The sequence below is a fragment of the Frieseomelitta varia genome, unplaced genomic scaffold, assembly GCF_011392965.1.
Source record: "Frieseomelitta varia isolate USP_RPSP 00005682 unplaced genomic scaffold, Fvar_1.2 scaffold_214, whole genome shotgun sequence".
NCBI lineage: Eukaryota > Metazoa > Arthropoda > Insecta > Hymenoptera > Apidae > Frieseomelitta > Frieseomelitta varia.
Window position 1 is genome coordinate 1 of NW_025109906.1, and position 18,337 is coordinate 18,337.

General features: G+C 33.3%; 2 protein-coding genes across 8 annotated transcripts in view; both read right to left on the reverse strand.

Annotated features, from left to right (window-relative positions):
* Nucleotides 1–537: 537 nt before the first annotated feature.
* On the reverse strand, nucleotides 538–10,394 carry LOC122527220 (sortilin-related receptor-like). Its single transcript, XM_043651209.1, has 10 exons — nucleotides 10,109–10,394; nucleotides 7,934–8,191; nucleotides 7,642–7,803; nucleotides 7,314–7,574; nucleotides 6,962–7,227; nucleotides 2,618–6,870; nucleotides 2,278–2,531; nucleotides 1,662–2,136; nucleotides 1,283–1,492; nucleotides 538–1,154 (listed from the first exon to the last, which is right to left on the reverse strand). Exons 1-10 carry the CDS (start codon nucleotides 10,367–10,369, stop codon nucleotides 1,093–1,095), a joined length of 6,462 nt encoding a protein of 2,153 aa, XP_043507144.1. The 5' UTR covers nucleotides 10,370–10,394; the 3' UTR covers nucleotides 538–1,092.
* A 1,697-nt stretch (nucleotides 10,395–12,091) lies between these two features.
* The window catches only part of LOC122527252 (spectrin beta chain), a 40,409-nt gene continuing 34,163 nt past the window's right edge, over nucleotides 12,092–18,337 (reverse strand). For all 7 annotated transcript variants that reach the window (XM_043651262.1, XM_043651258.1, XM_043651256.1 and 4 more), the window contains 2 exons: nucleotides 17,850–18,032; nucleotides 12,092–14,592 (listed from right to left, as the gene is read on the reverse strand). In XM_043651262.1, coding sequence (XP_043507197.1) covers nucleotides 14,589–14,592; nucleotides 17,850–18,032 — 187 coding nt within the window. In that variant the 3' untranslated portion in view covers nucleotides 12,092–14,588. The remainder of the gene's footprint in view (nucleotides 14,593–17,849; nucleotides 18,033–18,337) is intronic.

Genomic DNA, 18,337 nt, shown 5'->3' on the forward strand with positions numbered 1-18,337 from the left:
TTTTTTTTTTTTTTTTTTTTTTTTTTTGTATTTTTGTTTTTTTTTTCTTTTTTGTCTCTAATGGAACTTTTACCATTGTCAACGCGTTTCATCGCGTTTATGTTTTAAACGTATACAACCATATATATATATACAACCATTATATATGAACAAGCTCATATACAAAAAGAAAAAAAAAAAGGAATTACAAAACAGTGGAGGCAGTGCCGAGTGTTTTAAATGCTATCTAGCCTCTGATTTTGTTACATACAGCTGCTGTATAATGAGGCAAAGTATTTCGCGCTCACTGAGAGAATGAGATACCGCGTTTAAGAAAACGAATTTTATACAACCACATGATATTTAAAAAAAAAGACACATAAAGCAAAGTTATAAAAATAATTTGTCAAACAATGAAACGTTTTCTCTTGTTATCCTACATATAGTACAAATGCAATAATAAAGGGTTATATATGGCATCTTCCGAAAAAGCTTAAAATTGTTGGGCTGTTCGTACAAAATATTTACTATATGTACAAATTTTCTCTTTTTTTTCTACTTCTTTTTCATTACTTCATACTCTCGCTCCTTTTCATTCCATTTTTACATAGATATCAAACAAACAACAATAACTTTCTCTTACGGTCCATCGGTATGACGTTAACTTAATCATCCGTATACTTAATCGAATCTATGTATATAACATGTACACGTACAATAGCACTATACAAACACAGGGTGCTGTGATATTTTTTTTCGTTTCGTCGTCGCAAAACTTTCAAGTATTCTGAAGAGCTCGTCTAATCAATCTTGATTTATTTTCTACAAGTATAATGTGTACATGTGTGTATGCATTGTGTGTATGTCAGTCTTGAGCCACTTTCATAAAAGATTTCTACTTTTATAATCAGGTTGTCTTTCACCTTGAACTTTTTCATATCAATAGCATATTGGCACATTCCTCCAAATACGTACATTTATATTTCATATATGTATAATATATATAATACACAATATATATTCTGTATATATAAAATGTGATGTACTTATTTTTCTGATCATACCTCGTAGTGTGAATGTATCATGTTATTATGTGTGATACCTTTCATGAATTTATGCTATTACTAGTGGCTCATCATCGGAAAAACCTCGAATCACTGGACTGTCTTCTTCCTCTGAAATCATGAAAGAGGAAATTTTAAAAACTCTTCACTTCTTGTTAAAATAAATATTATCAAGAATTTCGTAATAAATTGATAATAAAGTAGATTAAATCCCGAAATTAAATAAATTATAGATTTACCTAAGCCGTCTGTAGTACCCGGGAAAGTTGCTTGCCCGCGTCTAGTATCATAGTGACTATTAGCAAATTGTGTAAAACTATTGGTTAATCTTCTGTGTCTAACAACAAAGTACGCCAATGCAGATCCTAAAGCGACGATCAACAAACAGATTGGTATCGCAAACGAAAGAATGTTGGACGTATTTATAGTCACTGGTAACGACGATACTTCTGTAAAAATTAATTTTTTATTAATTACTATTACATCTTTGAATTATTTTCTAAAAAGATCAATCAAATCAATTTTTATAATTTTAATTAATTCTCTTATATCAGAAAAATGAAATTGATAATAATTTATTATTGGAATTAATGATTAAAATTTCATTCAAATAATTACTTGCGCTATATCTGGTGCTAAAAACTTCGCTCAAAGAACTTTGGTAGCCTTCTTCTGTAACTAAACGAACGGCAAACGTGTACATAACATCTGGTTTCACGTCTTTGTATATATACGGTGGCTGATCGATTTTATAAACCTTCGCAATCGACTCGTTCATTATATGCGATCCCTCCACCACCAAAATTTCGTAATGATACTTTTCGTCTTTCATATCTGGTAGATCATGCTCTTCCCAATAAACAAAAAAGCCCTGTTCCTCATGTAAAACCTTCACCTGATGAGGAGGCGGAATTTCTGGTGCCATATATAGAACCGGTTGACTTGCTATGGCATCCTCAACATCTGTAGATATTGTTATTCGATACTTGCCACCATGTTTAATCGAATTGAACGTGTGTTTCATAACAGATTCGTTTGTTGATGGCAAAGTCACTACGAAATGTTTTTTAAGCGTCGATTCTGTTACGGTGATCTGTAATTTTAAAAATAATTCTTGAATAAACGAATTTTATGTCATTTTCTAATTAATATTGAAAAATAACAATATTCTTTTAATTCAAAGGGAGGAAAAGGCACAATGCAAAAATTCATGTCGTAAAAATTCCTTATTCACCGTGTATCTAATGGGTTCGTCAATGTTAGGACAGCTGGCACTCCAAGAAATAGTTATAGTATCCAATCTCTCTGTTGGAGTGACTTTTAGCTTCTTTGGAGGAGCCCGTTGATTGAAATGTGTGAAGACAGAAACTGGTTGACTTAATGGCCCAGCACCGTAATCTCCGTTCACGCCTACTGCGAATACATAAGATTCACAAGCTTCCAAATCTTTGATAGTCGCTGACAAGTTCGTCGTTAAAAGTTTATACGCTGAAAATGAAGTTAATTTTCAATTAATGATCAGTAATAATTCTTGGCCGTTTCATTTTTACAATTTACATTACGAAGACTATTACATTCAAAGAATTCCACCATATTCACTGCATAATGAATTCCATACTGCCACTTAATCTTCCTGGCGCTTTTAGGCGGATCCCAAGTAAGTTTTACCGAAGTTCCGTGCGGTTTCACTAACTGCGGGACTAATTTTGTTACAATCGGCAAAGGCATGCCCTCCGTGGTTGCACTAATAGTCTTAGTCTTTCCAACATAGTTCTTCCTTTTGGCACCGACCTCGAAAGTGTACATAGTTCCTGGAGCTAATCTCTGTATCTCCGCGCGATTCTCCTCCACAACAATCTGTTGTAATCCAGGATACTTTGCTGGAGCTCTCGGTGTAATGACATAACAAACATTTTTCATCTTCTTCCACGACAAAGTTACCGAATGATTGGTGAGTGCTTCCACTTTGAGGTCCTCGATATTGTCGATATTAGTAGATCCGTCAAAGATTAAAGTAGCTACATTGGACGAGGCAGACTCTCGTTCCTTGCTTTTTGCTATTACCCAAAATGAGTAATTCTTTCCTGCCTGAAATGGCATATCCAATATAGCGGAAGTTTTTTGCTTGAAGAATCGTATAGGTGGTATTGGTGGTGCTACGAATGCCTCGTAACCAGTGATAGGTCCATTCGGATGAATAGGTGGGTTCCACGTGACTTCCACACTCGTTCCATTTCTTTGGGTCACGGTCACGTTCCAAGGCTCTGACGGGACACCTTCGCCCGTTGTAACAATCAAATACTTGGCTGGTGGGAACACCGTAGTTTGGCCCTTTATTCTAACGTGAACTGTCATATTATAACGAGTATACGGTTTCAGATTATTAAACTGATACTCCATATCATCGATCCACTTGCTGGCGTTGGTCCAATTAGCTCCAGGTACGGCGTACGCTATCGAAGGTAGAAACTCGAAAGTGACATTGGTGGGCACAGGCATCCACCAGTACAAAAACAAACTGGTAGCGTTGACCGACCGTTCGTCCACGCCCATTACAAGTACCTGATAAACGCGTGAACTATTTTTCTCGCAGTTGCTCTCATCGAAACCGTCCACGCAATCCTGTTTGCCATCGCAGTATGCAGCTAGAGGGAAGCATCGTGTCTCATCGCAAGGGAACAAACCAAAGAAACAGGATGGTGTCGCTGCCGGACTAGAATGTTGCTCGTCAGAACAGCCCAACTCGTCGCTACCGTCTGGACACTCTTCCACTCCGTTACAAACACTCCTTATAGGAATGCATGCGCCGTCCATGCGACACGTGAACTGATCCTCTCTGCAGGAAGTTTGATCACTGTCTGCACAGTGGGCCTCATCCTCGCCGGAAGTACAATCATTGGAACCATCGCACACCCACGAATCCTGTATACATTCGCCGTTCAAACACTGGAACTGATGTTCTCGACAAACCTTAGCTTGCTCTGTCGGATACACCACAGTCCATTCCTCAACTTCCTCATTACCACAGCCCATTTCGTCCGAATCGTCTCCGCAGTCGTCCACGCTGTCGCATTTCCACCAGTACGGCACGCACTTCTTGTTGTTGCACATGAACATCCAATTATTGCAAGGACTATTAGGCAAACTCGGTGCCAATGACGGTGGACGTACGGTAGCAGTACAGTTAGCCTCGTCGGATCCATCGGCGCAATCTTTGTCCCCGTCGCAGACCCACGAATTGTATATGCAACGATATTTACTGCTCGACAAATTGCATGTGAACTGCCAGCTTTCGCATGCCATATTGCTACAGTCATTCTCGTCAAAATTGTCCTCGCAGTCTGGCTCTCCATCGCATTTCCAACTAGCCGGTATACAAGTTCCATCTGTCTTACAAGAGAACTCGTCGGATCTGCAAGTGCCAGGAAATTTCTTCCTGGTACAATTTCTCTCATCGGAACCGTCCCGGCAATCGTTCTCGTCGTCGCAACGCCACCTGTGGGATATACACCTACCATTGTCGCATCGGAACTGCGACTCTGTACATTGCGGATACTTGCAGTTCATCTCATCCTTGCCGTCGCTACAGTCATGATCGAAATCACAAACCCAATGCTTCGAAATGCATCTGTTATCATCACACTCGAAATTTGGCGTACACGTTGTGTGTGGTGTGCAACCGATCTCATCCGAATTGTCACCGCAGTCATTGTCTCGATCGCACCGCCATGATGCTGGAATACATACATCATTGGCGCAAGCAAATTGATTTGGAGCACACGTACTGGCAACTCTGGGGCACGTAGAATTGGCAAATGGGGCGGTTCCTCCTGGGCACATGCATTTGCCGTCGAGCATTTCCATTCCGTCAGGACAGAGGCAAACGTGGCCGCCACGAGGCGCTCCCACACAAATGTGCGAGCAAGTACTATTGGCGCAAGCGTTGGTACCATGCTGACTACTATGCGCAAATACTTTAAGGTCCATAAGACCAGGTAAGTGACCTATGATGGTAGTGATACCAAAACCATGATCCTTATCTGCAACAAATATCATAGACTGTTTCCAATCGTCCCAATACATGTTGTCTTTGAATACTGCTATAGCGAAAGGGTGTGACACTTTGTCACTTCTGGAGATCACTGTCTTGAATTTCTTCCCATCAAAGTCGCTAGACCCGATATAATCTTGTCTGGCGTCCACCCAGTAAATACGTTCCGCTATGTGATCGATAGTTATTCCATTTGGCCATTCGACGGTTGGCTCCACAAACAACCTCTTCACTTCAGTTCCATCAAGATTGGCTCTCGACACCGAAGCATTTCCTGGAGCCCAATCAGTCCAAAACATATATCCGTTCATTGGATGAACCGCTATTCCTCTAGGTTTTTGTAGATTGTTGGGCCCTAGGATAGTCCTTCGCATCCTTCCCATGTTAGACACGTCTGTCCTAATCACCTGTATTCTCATTTTAACACCATCAACAACATACAAGAGATTAGAGACCCAATCAAGCGCCATTCCTTCTATAGAACTCAAGTCGGTTTCCACAAGAATTTCGGGATAACTCATTCCATCTTTGAAACATTGTCTACCTATAGTGTCGTTAACAATATCCGCCCAGTACAGACAATTGTTCCTCATGTCGAACTCGATTGCTATGACATTCTTTAAGTCATGGATAGGTAGTGTTACCAATTTTTCGTCCACTAAATCAATCCGGGAAATGTGTTCGCGTTGAGCCACTAATAAGAATCCAGGTTTTTCCTCTATAGGACATGGAATTTCATCTGGTTCGAAATTCCTCGCTAAACCACCTACGCATTCATCATCGCTTATCTTGATATAACCCTTCGTTCGATTATAAAATGCACCAGGTTCGCAGGTAGTCGGTACAGCATAAGGGTCGTAGAAAGTCATGGATTTATCTCTGATACAGTGATTTTGATCCCGTACAAAACCAAAATCGCATTGGTAGTCCTTAAAATCGCATTCGCATATTTCCGTTCTTATTGGCCGATCATAATCTATCCCTGTGTAACAATTCGCTTTCGCTGCTCTTCTTTGATAAGTCTCCTTTCGACCTAACACACAAGCCACCATTGGTTGATCAACGCTTGTTGGTGACCAAAATTTATAATCATCTTTGGTACAATCTCTTTCGAACACATTCCTCAAATCAACCTTAATTATTAACCATTGGTGCTGACCGCTAGCTGAACCAAACATCGTGAAAACTGTAGTATTTTCTCCCGGTTCTGTCATCAGTCCATACACTCGTAACATTTTCTCATTAAACTCGTACGACTGCCAAGTCTCCCCTTCATCGATGGAATATGAAATATCTCTGGTTTCTCCACGTGACTTGAAGTACTTAACCGCTACCAAAATACCACCATGATCTCCCATATTAAAGAAGTAGTAATCCTTGAGGACCTGTTTCCAAGTAAGGCCAGCATCTCTCGACACATACAGAGCAGGATGACCTTTAAGATTCGGTCCTATCACTCCGGTGGCCATTATAATACCAGGAGCAGATTTCGAACTCATAATAGATACCGATCTTGTCACGGGATACAACTGACTGAGACGTTGACTTAAATGCAACGAACAATCTTTAGTACAATGAACGTAGAAACCTTCATGATTAGCAGTGGGTGGTTTTATATTATTCCAGGTCGCGCCATGATCGAACGTTATCAAGGAAACTAAATGTTCGGGTCCAATAGATCCTGATTTCGGTGTTCCTTTTACTTGTGATGCTATGTAAATACCGCGAAGACCTTCGACTTTGTACAAGTCAGCAAATGCTTCGTCTGCCACGTCACTGGAAAAACCAGATGTACAGATTTGTAATTTACATATCTTATCAAGTGTATATTTACATATACTATTTTGTTAAATTTAAAAGTAATTACTTTAACCAACTGTCTTTCCAAGTACTGTTCGGGAAAAATGTGAAGATTCCCTCGAGAGATAACGTAAATGTAGCCATTTTCTGATCTATAATTTCTGATACATAAAGATTTACTTGCGTCTCACTGTGAGAAGCCGTAACGAAAACTCTATTGTGTGAAACATCAACGACATAATAATCCTTAATTGGCAAAGCCGTATTAAATTCTGCCTTGACAAAACTAAAATTTTTGTAAGACACGTAAAGATCCATATGCTCCGTACCATTCTGTGAAAAGAAAAATTTTCCTCGATCATAATTTACTTTTAGTCACGTACAGGACAAAGTTTCTACAAACTCAGTTTATTACGTGCCTTCATTTTCTTTGAAGTGGCAAATCTATAATCGCCTCTAATTTGAAAGTCTTCCACGTCTGAGATAATTACTGTCAATGGTTCCGAGCGTGCCACTGAGTCTTTCAATAAATTATTCTGTAAATCAATCTGATAAACGGTGTTTCTTCCATCAGAATGCGCACGTTCAATTATCAAAGCAGCTGAAGATGACCAAAAAAATGCTTTTACGGAGGGACGCAACATTGTCCATGTGAAACCTGTATTCGTTGACAACCACAGCTGAAAGTGTAGCAATATAAAATTATTTTCCTGAATTGAAAATTACTCTTAATGGAAGGGAACTTACATTGGGTACAGAATTGACTTTGTCCAAAGCAAGGACAATATCAACATCCATTTCGTAAAATGATATTTCGCTAGGATGAAACCATACTCGCACTCTATTTATCATTTTTCCATTATCTGGTGTGATGAAAAGTAACTTGTTTGTACTATCCACAAAGATACACTGGAAGGAAATTAAATTATAAATACAATTAATAAAGTATAAAATAAAATTAACAGAATAATAGAAGAATTAAAAATGAAATGAACTTAAACAAAAAATTGGACACAGTATTGATAAAATGTGCACTTACGAATCTGTTATATTTTGGATGATTAGTGAACTTGTCCAGAGTAGCATATTGATCATCTCCAATTCGAAATTTTTCAGTTATATTGACGAACGTATCACCATAATCATAACTTATGTATACAGCACTAGGATTAGTAGATAGAGGGACTCTGCCCCTCATCACTGATGTACTATCCCTTGCCAAACATATTATCACATTAGACTTTTCTCCCACCCAGTGAACTATCAGCTGTTGATGAGAATCATTTAAAGCATTGACCTATAGAGAAAAAAAACAGAAAACAATTAATATATAAATTTCAAAAATAAAGTTTTCAGGGATAAAATCAGTCACAATATAGATAAGGATAAGCTGAAATTTAAGAAAAACATTTATTTATCTACAGATACACATATAACGTAGATTAAATTGTTTATATATTATTTTATACGATACAACAAAGTTTTTCCTTAAGTCTAGAGGTCAAATGTGTATGAGTCAGTGAATAATTGCAATTCATGGAAGAAAATGACATATTCCTTACTGTGAAAATATATACCAAAAAAAATTGTGATATAATGAATCTAATAATAAATCATAGTATGAAGTAGCATAATCTAACAAAATGTGATATACAATTATAAATATTGTTAATTTATTATGAATTTTATGATAACATTTTATTATACATATAAAATATATTATATATACAGAATATATTATCAACTTATACTGTAAGCTCCAAAAATTATAAGATAAATTTTTATTTTTCTCTTGGGCTCAAATAACTTCAAGGACAATATTGTTGCAATATGATTACATTACACTTGTGAAAAAAAATGAAAGGAATTGGTGAGAAATCATTGGAAATATTTGTTTATTAATTTAATATTTATTCTGTAGATGTTATTTAGAATATTCTACACATTATTGTAATTTAAATATTATGTTTTTGAAGACAAAACATTTATTTAACTTTATTTTAAAATAAAAATTCAATTTTATTATGATTATTGTTCTGTTAATTAGCTAATGAAGCTTATAGTAAGAAAATAAAAAATACAATTCATATGCATTAAAATTCTAGCTATTAGTACTAATAATTGATTTACATAGTTTATTTATCTCTTAACTGCCTCATATGTAATATTCCTTTGTTGTCATCCACACAAGTAGTTTAAAATATAATTTTACTTTGGATTTAATTGTATTCACTGGAATGATTCGTATTACCTATGAGTAAGTGTTATACATTACTGCATCAACAGAATATTTCATACACGTATATGTTTATTAATAAAGATACGCATACTTGAAGAAAGATAAAACTGTTAGATAAACTGAAAGACAAAAGAATTAATTCATTTTATTTATTACCTTACATATTTCATTGATTTTTATTTCCAATAAGTTCTAAATAAATAGTTTAAGAAAAGGAAGTCAAAGTACACCTCTATCGAATTACTTCAGAAATTATCGAATAAGATAAAATGAAACGGATAACAAAGAAAAAAGATACAACATCAACTGTAACAATAATGATTTTTACGATTTCGACCTAGATAAATATGAACGATACTAGCGATTCTTTTCGCTGAGTAACCTTATTTGCAATTTATGAGCAGACAATACGATAAACATTAAACATGTAATTCATTTCAATTGGAGTAAATCGTCAGTAGGCAGAGTCCGTCCAGCTGACAACTTAAGACGAACAAAAGATTGCGGTTATTCGATAACAATCAATAGAGCGCATTATGCATTCGAAATACGGATCGGTCGTTCGCTAAAGGGAAGATAGAAAAATGAAAATTAAGGAAAAACATGAGAAGTCATCGTAGAAAATAAAGGAGTCGAATAGAGCGGTTACTGACCTCTGCATGTCAATAACAGAACAACTATGACGCGTTACTCCGTTTCGTCAAGATTGATTAAATTTAGTCCGGAAGGGACATAATACGGCAATTACGTTCTCCGCTGTTGAAAGCACAAAGGCAAGCACTGTATATACCGGCCTTATTAACTGCCGCGTAAAATTGTAAAATCGCACCTTATCGGCGAATAACAAACACGAGCAACGATAAGAGAGGAAAAACAACGTAAATTATGCGGAAAACAAATCGATGGCATTGCCGTTGCACAGATTTTATCAAAAGAGTCCTGTCGATGGTAAAATATTAAAATGAAATATCGTACCTTCGTTGTGATGTTTGGGTTGTTATTTGGAAACAGCGGAACATCCCTGCGCATTCGACTAGCTGATGCTTCTCTTACATCCGAATAATCATCTCGATTTATGACAAGAGGTTTTCTATAACTGTAAGATTCATAGTCCTCAGCAATATGAAGTGTTTTCGCTTTTAAACCGAATCTTTGCCCGTTATTAAAACTTGTTAACAATATTAGATGTAAAATAATCGCGGAATAATAGAGAGCCGAAGTCATCCGGCCGGCCATCTTGCTCAGACTGACTTTCTTTAATCACCATTACAAATATATATAACTAGATGTACAGGATGTTTCATAACATAGGGTCCCGCTATAGTTCTGAATGAAAAAAAAATTCTATTAAAGAAAAAATTAAATGGTTTCAAATGATGCATATGATTTGTTGTATGTATTTATTCCAAAAATGGAATTTTGCAAAGTTTAAAATTATCATTATTATAGTTTGAATGAACCATAAATTTTCGTATATATTAATCAATTTGTATATAAGGGAAGCATTGAATTATTTGTAACTGAAAGTGACTACTTTAAATATTTAGTATTAATTTTAAGAGAGGAAAGAAAATAAATTAATGCAAAAACACTACGCTTCGTCACTCCTTGAATAAATTTCTATAAAATTAAAGTTTAAATATCATCTATATCAATCAATTTTCAATATAAACGTCGTAATATTTTTTTACAAAGAATTTAAAAAATGTTACAGACCATTTAAAATCTTCTAATTTTTCCTAATAAATCTTTTTCTATCTTCTACCATTTCAAAGCGATAGTTTGATCAAACTATGTGAAACACCATGTATATATATTCTATATATAACAATATGTGTGGTTTATATAAAATATATTAAGATAGGAAACTGCATATATAATTTAGTAAAAGTTAATGCGCATGCGTGATTCATTATTTACGTATTAATTGTTAAATGAAATAATCTCAAATATTACTATAAAATAATAATAAATAATATTAAATTAAAATTAATATTTTAAAAAGAAGAAATATTTCACAATTTTACGTTTTTATACTTTATATAATTCCATTTCATATATAAGTGAAAATTGAAATAATAAAAATATCGTGCATTGAAGACGTAGCCGTATCTTGTGGCGATTATTGATTGCGTTTCGGAACACACTCAGATTTAAATTGCATTAGAACCAATTTTAAAAAATCATTGGAAATATTACTAATGTAACTTTTAGAATGATAGAATTTCTATCAATGCATCCAATTTTTGTAAATTAATAAATATCAATAACGTTTGTTGTACCAATATCAAAATAATTGCAATTACCAAACAATTAAAACACAATTAAGAAGATACTCATATTTACAAAATTAATTAAATACAAAATAATATTATTCAAATATAAATTGTAAAATAATTGTAAATATATTCCTGAATAGAAAAAAATGCTCATAATAAAATTGAAAGCCACCGTTGGGGGAGTAAGTACTTTTAATGGTGACTCTCAGATGTAATAATAAAAGTACATTAGATAATGGCTATCATTTCCTGGCGACACCATCAAGGTCTCCCTCTGTTCTCAGTATATGTATCGAAGTAGAATGTATGATTAAAAAAATTTTTTTCCGTTTTGATTACCAAATACAACACGTAATTTTTTTAATATAAAATTATTTTATAAGTCATAAAATTTTTAGTATATTTCTACTTGTGCTAATAATTTTATAATTATTATATTTCATAAAAAGTTTATCTTCCAAAAAGCAACAAATTTTTAAAATTAAAATTAACTAAGATTTACTTGTTACTGCCTAAAGGTAAACGTAAAATGTAAGGTAAAACGTAAAATGATATATGAAAATCATAAAATTATAAGCATACGTTATATCTTAAAATTAGGATTCACGGATGAGGATGGAATCATTCTTAGGATCGTTTTGCATTAGTATAATCATTGGATAGTTTTACAATTATCATATATTTTCTATAATCATTTTTATTTCTTATAATTTACTGCCCTTCATGATCTCATATTTATATTTATATATATATTTATATTTATATATAAAACACATAGCTATGAAATATTAAGTTGTGTGTAGTGTAGCAATGCGACTCTGAATAGTTTAAAAAATATCCACTAAATGCACATGCATTAAACTAGAAAAAAGCGAACGGTGTCATCCATTTCATTGTTTTTTTTTTTTTTCTTTCTTTTGATTAAGATCATTAATTATTGTATTTTGTCTTCATGTCTAGGCGTATACTGCGTTACTCATGATCGTATGTACAAATTAGTGAAGCGTGTACAATATATAGTAAAAAAGATGAAACGTTTTACAAACGTATCCCCAACATGTGCTACTCAGAGATTTCATCGAGAAAAATATGTCATACATCATGTTAAGAAAAAGTGCATTCCAAGAATAAATGGAACAAGTCAATCGAAACGAGTCGCATTGTAATTGGACAATATACGAACAAAAAAAAAACAAACTTCTTATAAAAATGGATAGTTCTTAAATAATCGTTACTGAAAAAAAATGATCGAAAACATGGTTCTTAAGTTTCAACTAAAAACATGGTTCTTAAGTTTCAACTGAAAAAATAATTCTTAAGTTTCAACCTTAAACCGTCCTTATATTATACGAAACAGAAAAACGAACATGATAAATATTTTTAAATATCAAAAAATAAGACAAAAAAAAAAGAATAAAGAGTACGAAAGTTAACAATCGCGTGAATTGCAACGTGAACATGATGCCAGTTGGTATCAAGCAAGACACTTCAAATGGAATCGATATCACTCTTGATCCTTCTCGTTGATAAAAGCCGCTTGATAAAAACTGCATCGCACACGCAGAAATGTCTATAAAGAACAATTAAATATTATCTCTTCTTTCTTTCTTTCTCTTTTTAATTCCGTAGAATCTCGTGATATTTTGGGATCGTATATAAGAGGAAACTCTTTAAATTATTACACAATGTGTGTTCCATTTCTTTCTTTCTTTCTTTCTTTCTTTTTTTTTTTTTTATAATCCTCCAATGCGTATTCCCTCAGGACGTAGCATATATTTAACAATTTTTTAAAAGCTAATTTATATTTATATTTATATATAATATTTATATTTATTTATATATTTATATATATTATGTCCCAAGTTAGTGTGCCGCTTAAAAATATATATATATATATGGCAGTCATCGAAACGCAAACGAACTGTTTGCGGAGAAACGCGAAATTAAAAAAAGAAGTGCTGGATGAGACAAGAAATATATACGTGTGTATAGATCTTATAAATGAACACGTGCATCGATTGAGCTGCTTACAATAAATAAAACAAGATAGATCGTGAATTAAAAAAAACAACGCTTCTTTGCTTCTTAGGACAGCATTAACAATGCATATCAAGTTACTGCATAAGCTCCGATAAGAGTTCCTTCTAAAATGGAAACATTAACGCTCTCTCTAAGCCGCTATGTAATTTTAATCTATGTAATATAAAAAGAGCTAGAAGATAGTTTTCAATTAAACGAGAGTATATCTTATAAGGCATTGCTTCTCGAGTTGGCATTCATGCGATTTGTAGAAACATAGAAAATCGTCCGAAGTAATGTTAGCAAACACATACTGTTCAAAATAAAAAAATTACTTTATCAAGTCACATTTCACGTCTGATATTCAATTCGTTACGAGTCATCGTTTCAAAATGTGATCTTCTGGTTTATCTTGAACAGTATGAATTAATTTAGAATTGAATTCTTATTTGACTTACAATATATATAAAGCCTTTGCAGCAACATGATATATCGCTTAAAAATTTAAAAAAAAAATAAAGGATCGTCTTGATGACATTGTAAAACGATATCAAACGCAAAATACGCCACATATTAAATTACAAAATCCAACTTATACCATCGAGTTTACCATTAACAGTTTTGACTATCGTATTACCATACAAATATGCGAGAAAGATGGGCAATTAATTTTGACAATCAATATCCATGTTCAAGTAACTCGATCACGCTAACGTGGGACATTATCGAATGTGTGTGTATATATGTGTGAGTCACTTTCTCAACTAGCGATATATTGCAAAGTGTCCGAAAATTCCTTGAAGAAACTAAAAAAAACGCAATTAGAGACTTCAAATGGCCTATACGCGAGTGAAATGTTTTAGACACATACAGACAGCTGCTTAAATATTTTCTATTAGTTTTCTTTTTCTCCGTGACGAATTATCGAAGATGATAGGCGTGTTTTGTAAAACCAACGCAGGTCTTATAGTAAGTTGAGTCTTCCTTCAATTTTCTTTCTTTTTTTTTCAAACACCATGTCCGCGTGTATGTCTCCTAATTCTTATAATCTTGTTGCTTTCTTTTTATTTATTGTTAACCACGTAGAGCGACGAAACATTTCTTTTAAACTGTGTGTGTTGTGCTGAGCGGCTTATACTGAACTTCACTGCTCCAGTTTAGCTGAAAATTGGCAAACAAAGCAAACGTTAAATTAAAAAGTGTTAACGCACATTACGTCGCATGTGTGTGTGTGTGTGTGTGTGTGTTTCTTAAAAAAATCAATAATATTTCATTTCTCATGAATTAATGAGGCGTAGAGCTAAATTAATCTTACTTTTCTTCTTATTATTCGTAAAATGGTTAATAAAGCAATTTTTAAATAATTTTTTAAGTCTTTTATGTGAACTGAAAAGAGATCAAGTCTATATTTCTTTCTTTCAAATTTAACTGGGAATATATCCACAAAATTTAGAATATTATTGAATAATGTAAATAATAATTTAAATGTACGATGTAAAACAAAAACCGTAACACTCTAGCCTCTTTAAAATTTAAATGTCCGCAACACTGAGCAAGAATATGTGTTGAATACCCATAAGGAAACATAGTGCAGTCCATTTTTTATCCCTCCATTTTTTTATTTTTTTTTTTAATATTTAGTGTTTAAATACATTTTTTTTAAATTTTCACGCTTTTCTTAATGATAAACGTAATTTTAAAATAATAAAATGGACAGATTAAAACAGACTACCCTGTATACGTGGGAACAATAGTACTACGTCTCAAAATATCTTTTAATGCTGCTAAACGAATGCTATAATACTATCGCTCAAGGTCTGACACGGGCAAATACGGATGCTACACACAAATCTGAACAATTAAAGTAAATGCATGAATCAGCTCTGTCATTTAGGAGCTGCACACGTCTATGTACGTCGCGTGTTAAGTCAAAATTTACCTCCAACAGTAGAAGGCAACAGTATATATTACTGAAAACCAGGATGACTTCTCTGAAAGTATTTTTTTTTTCCGATCAGCAAAAAAGCGTGAACAAATGATATATGTATGATGACATAATGAAGCAATGACAAAAGGATGGCAACAATATAATCCAACAATGATATACAATAAATCATGTGTGTCTACGCATATATATAATAATAATAACAATACATTATACTAAAGCGAACGAAAGAAATAAATGTTTCACGAAAAAGCAATGAAAAATGCGGATAAGAAGCGCCTGTGAATTGAGCTTGATTTTGGTGACACAATTAAAATGATTGTGTTTCATATTCCTTTTCCTCTTGTATACTTTTTCGAATGAGTGAAAATTTGAGTCGTATATTTAATATACTTAATTTTCACGTCTGGAAATGTTTTGTCGCTAAAGTACAGCTGCTTGCTTAGGGATGACAATAACCCATCGCAATTCGTTGATCCGCTGATGCTACACTTTATGAGATTAAAACTTTCTTGGCGAAATATGATATTTTTCCTCTTTTTAAATTGCGTACGATCACTTACTTAGTCTTCTATTCACACATACGTTTACGTTCAACTATCAATTTTAGTAAATTTATCAATTTTATTATTTTATTATTTATCAATTTTAATAAATTATATACTTCGTAAAATGTTAGAACCTTCAAATATAATAATTTCAGAATTTACTAATGAAGAAACACGAGAAATTCTTTTAACACTTAATTATGCATAGTTTCGCTAATTTTATTTAGAATACCATTTCTTTATTCAATGTCTACAAGAAGTAAAGTAAAAATTAACAACTCTTTCCCCCATTTTAAAATTTTTACTTTACTTCAAATTGTTGTTACACCTATCTCAAAATGAACAAATGCTATCATTCGAAGAATAGACACTGCATTTTATAACTACAAAATCATCCGAAAATTTTCAATTTCACCTTTTATATAGGTACGATACACAAAATATATAATGCGACAGAGCGTGATTAGAATTTGATTTTTATTAATTAGAATGCAATTTTATTCTATTCTGAATTCAATTTTTTTATAATAAAATACTTTGTTATGCTGACCTTATAGTTAATTTTCTTTTTAAAAAAGAACATAAATTACTTTTCTGTGACACTCCGTTTCTTTTTATGATTATAGAATATATAACACAGGATATAAGAATTGAAAATTTTTGGAAAAGTTTATAGTTATGAGACACAGTATGTATATATAACGGATAACGAGATATGACTGTAATTAGCGACTTGAATGTTATCAAAGGAACCTTTTATAAGCGCGCATATGAAACACAGTTAAGCACTGTATGTATACAGAATCTCCTCTTTCTAGAGAATCTCGATTATAATATATATCATTCCGCATTCACAATTGGAAGAACATTCCTCTTGTACTTTTCGAGATATGCTAATACATGGAATAGAAAAAAAAAAAGAAAAAAAGTGTACCAAAAGAAGAGAGAAAAAAAAACAATTGGTAAATTATGATCAATGAAAATCGTGCAGCAGTACGACGGTAAAAATGATCTAATGATTGTTGATGCGACTCACCGCAATCTCTCTAAATGTTGTTCCAATTGTGTACTGTTTTCTTACAGTTCATTGGTTTCACACTTTCTACTTTTTGGCTTTTCTAAAATATGATAAATGCAAAATGTGATCGAATGAAATGGAAAAATGTCTGCCAGCGTTAAACGTATACCGTGAGATGAAAAATGACACGAGGGAAAACCTCGAATCCTTCGAACAAACGCAAGTAATTATCATCGGTCCGAGGTGATCACCCTGCCACTCGTATAATGATGATTAATGACATTAAGAAAAAGGAAGCAAAATATTTGTTAAATACCTACACCTTCGAACCACGCTTTTCAAACCGGAACTTTTAACCAGAGTTTTACTTAGCTCTCACAAGGATACAGATGATAAGACAAGCTAGCGAAAAAATCAAGATTACTGAATGGTTAATGCAAGAGCAAGGAGAAAACATTAAAAAGTCCATGATTAAACATACACACCCTGTAAATATGCTCTAGTACGAGCGATTAACAATGCTTACTAACAATGATTCGCGTTAACAGTTGACACAGCATCGTAATAAATAAATAATAAATAAATAAAAGAAAGTGATTTGACAATCATCAGCATGGAGAAAAAATTGTATGGAAGGTGAGACATATAAGTAACGAGAAGTTTTCTTATGGAATTTATAATCGACTTAAGATGAACGATGATTGAAGAAGAGAAAATAAGATTTGAACAGCAAAGCGTTTGGCTAATAATATTTCGTTTCCTATCGAATTCCATTAATTTTCCCCGTATTTTCTCTTTTATCTTTCTTTTTACTTTGTATATGATATGTAGACGTTACGTATATCATACCGCGAACATCCCTTTTTGCCGAACTCTTTTTCTCAGATACTTCTAACGAGAGACTCACTTTTTCTTGAGAGTGAAGAAACTACGCCGCTTGGTCTCGGCTTGTGTAGGCGCAGGTAAAGTATGCGCTCTGGACGTGCCCGCACCTGATGTACCCTGTGCCGCTTGGTTCAACACAGTAACCCACTCATTCATTTCAGCATCGTCTTTAGCCTGGAATAGGAAGTCTGATCCGCTTTGTGACCTGAGAGATATGGAAAATTAATCGATTATCTTCCAAAACCATATTAAATTGCGCATTTATAATCATAGAAAAAAATGAGCAAAAAACATTGGTTATATACTAATGTACCTAATACAAATATCATATGAAGAATAGTGTTTTTCATTAAATCAAAATTCAATTAAATCATAAAAAACATCTATGTTACAACAATCTGGAGAAATACAATTTACAAATTTATAAATTTATACAATATGTAAATACAATCTATTTGTATTAAATTTATATGGCATATTATTTTTCTTCTGTATATCGTAGAAACGAAA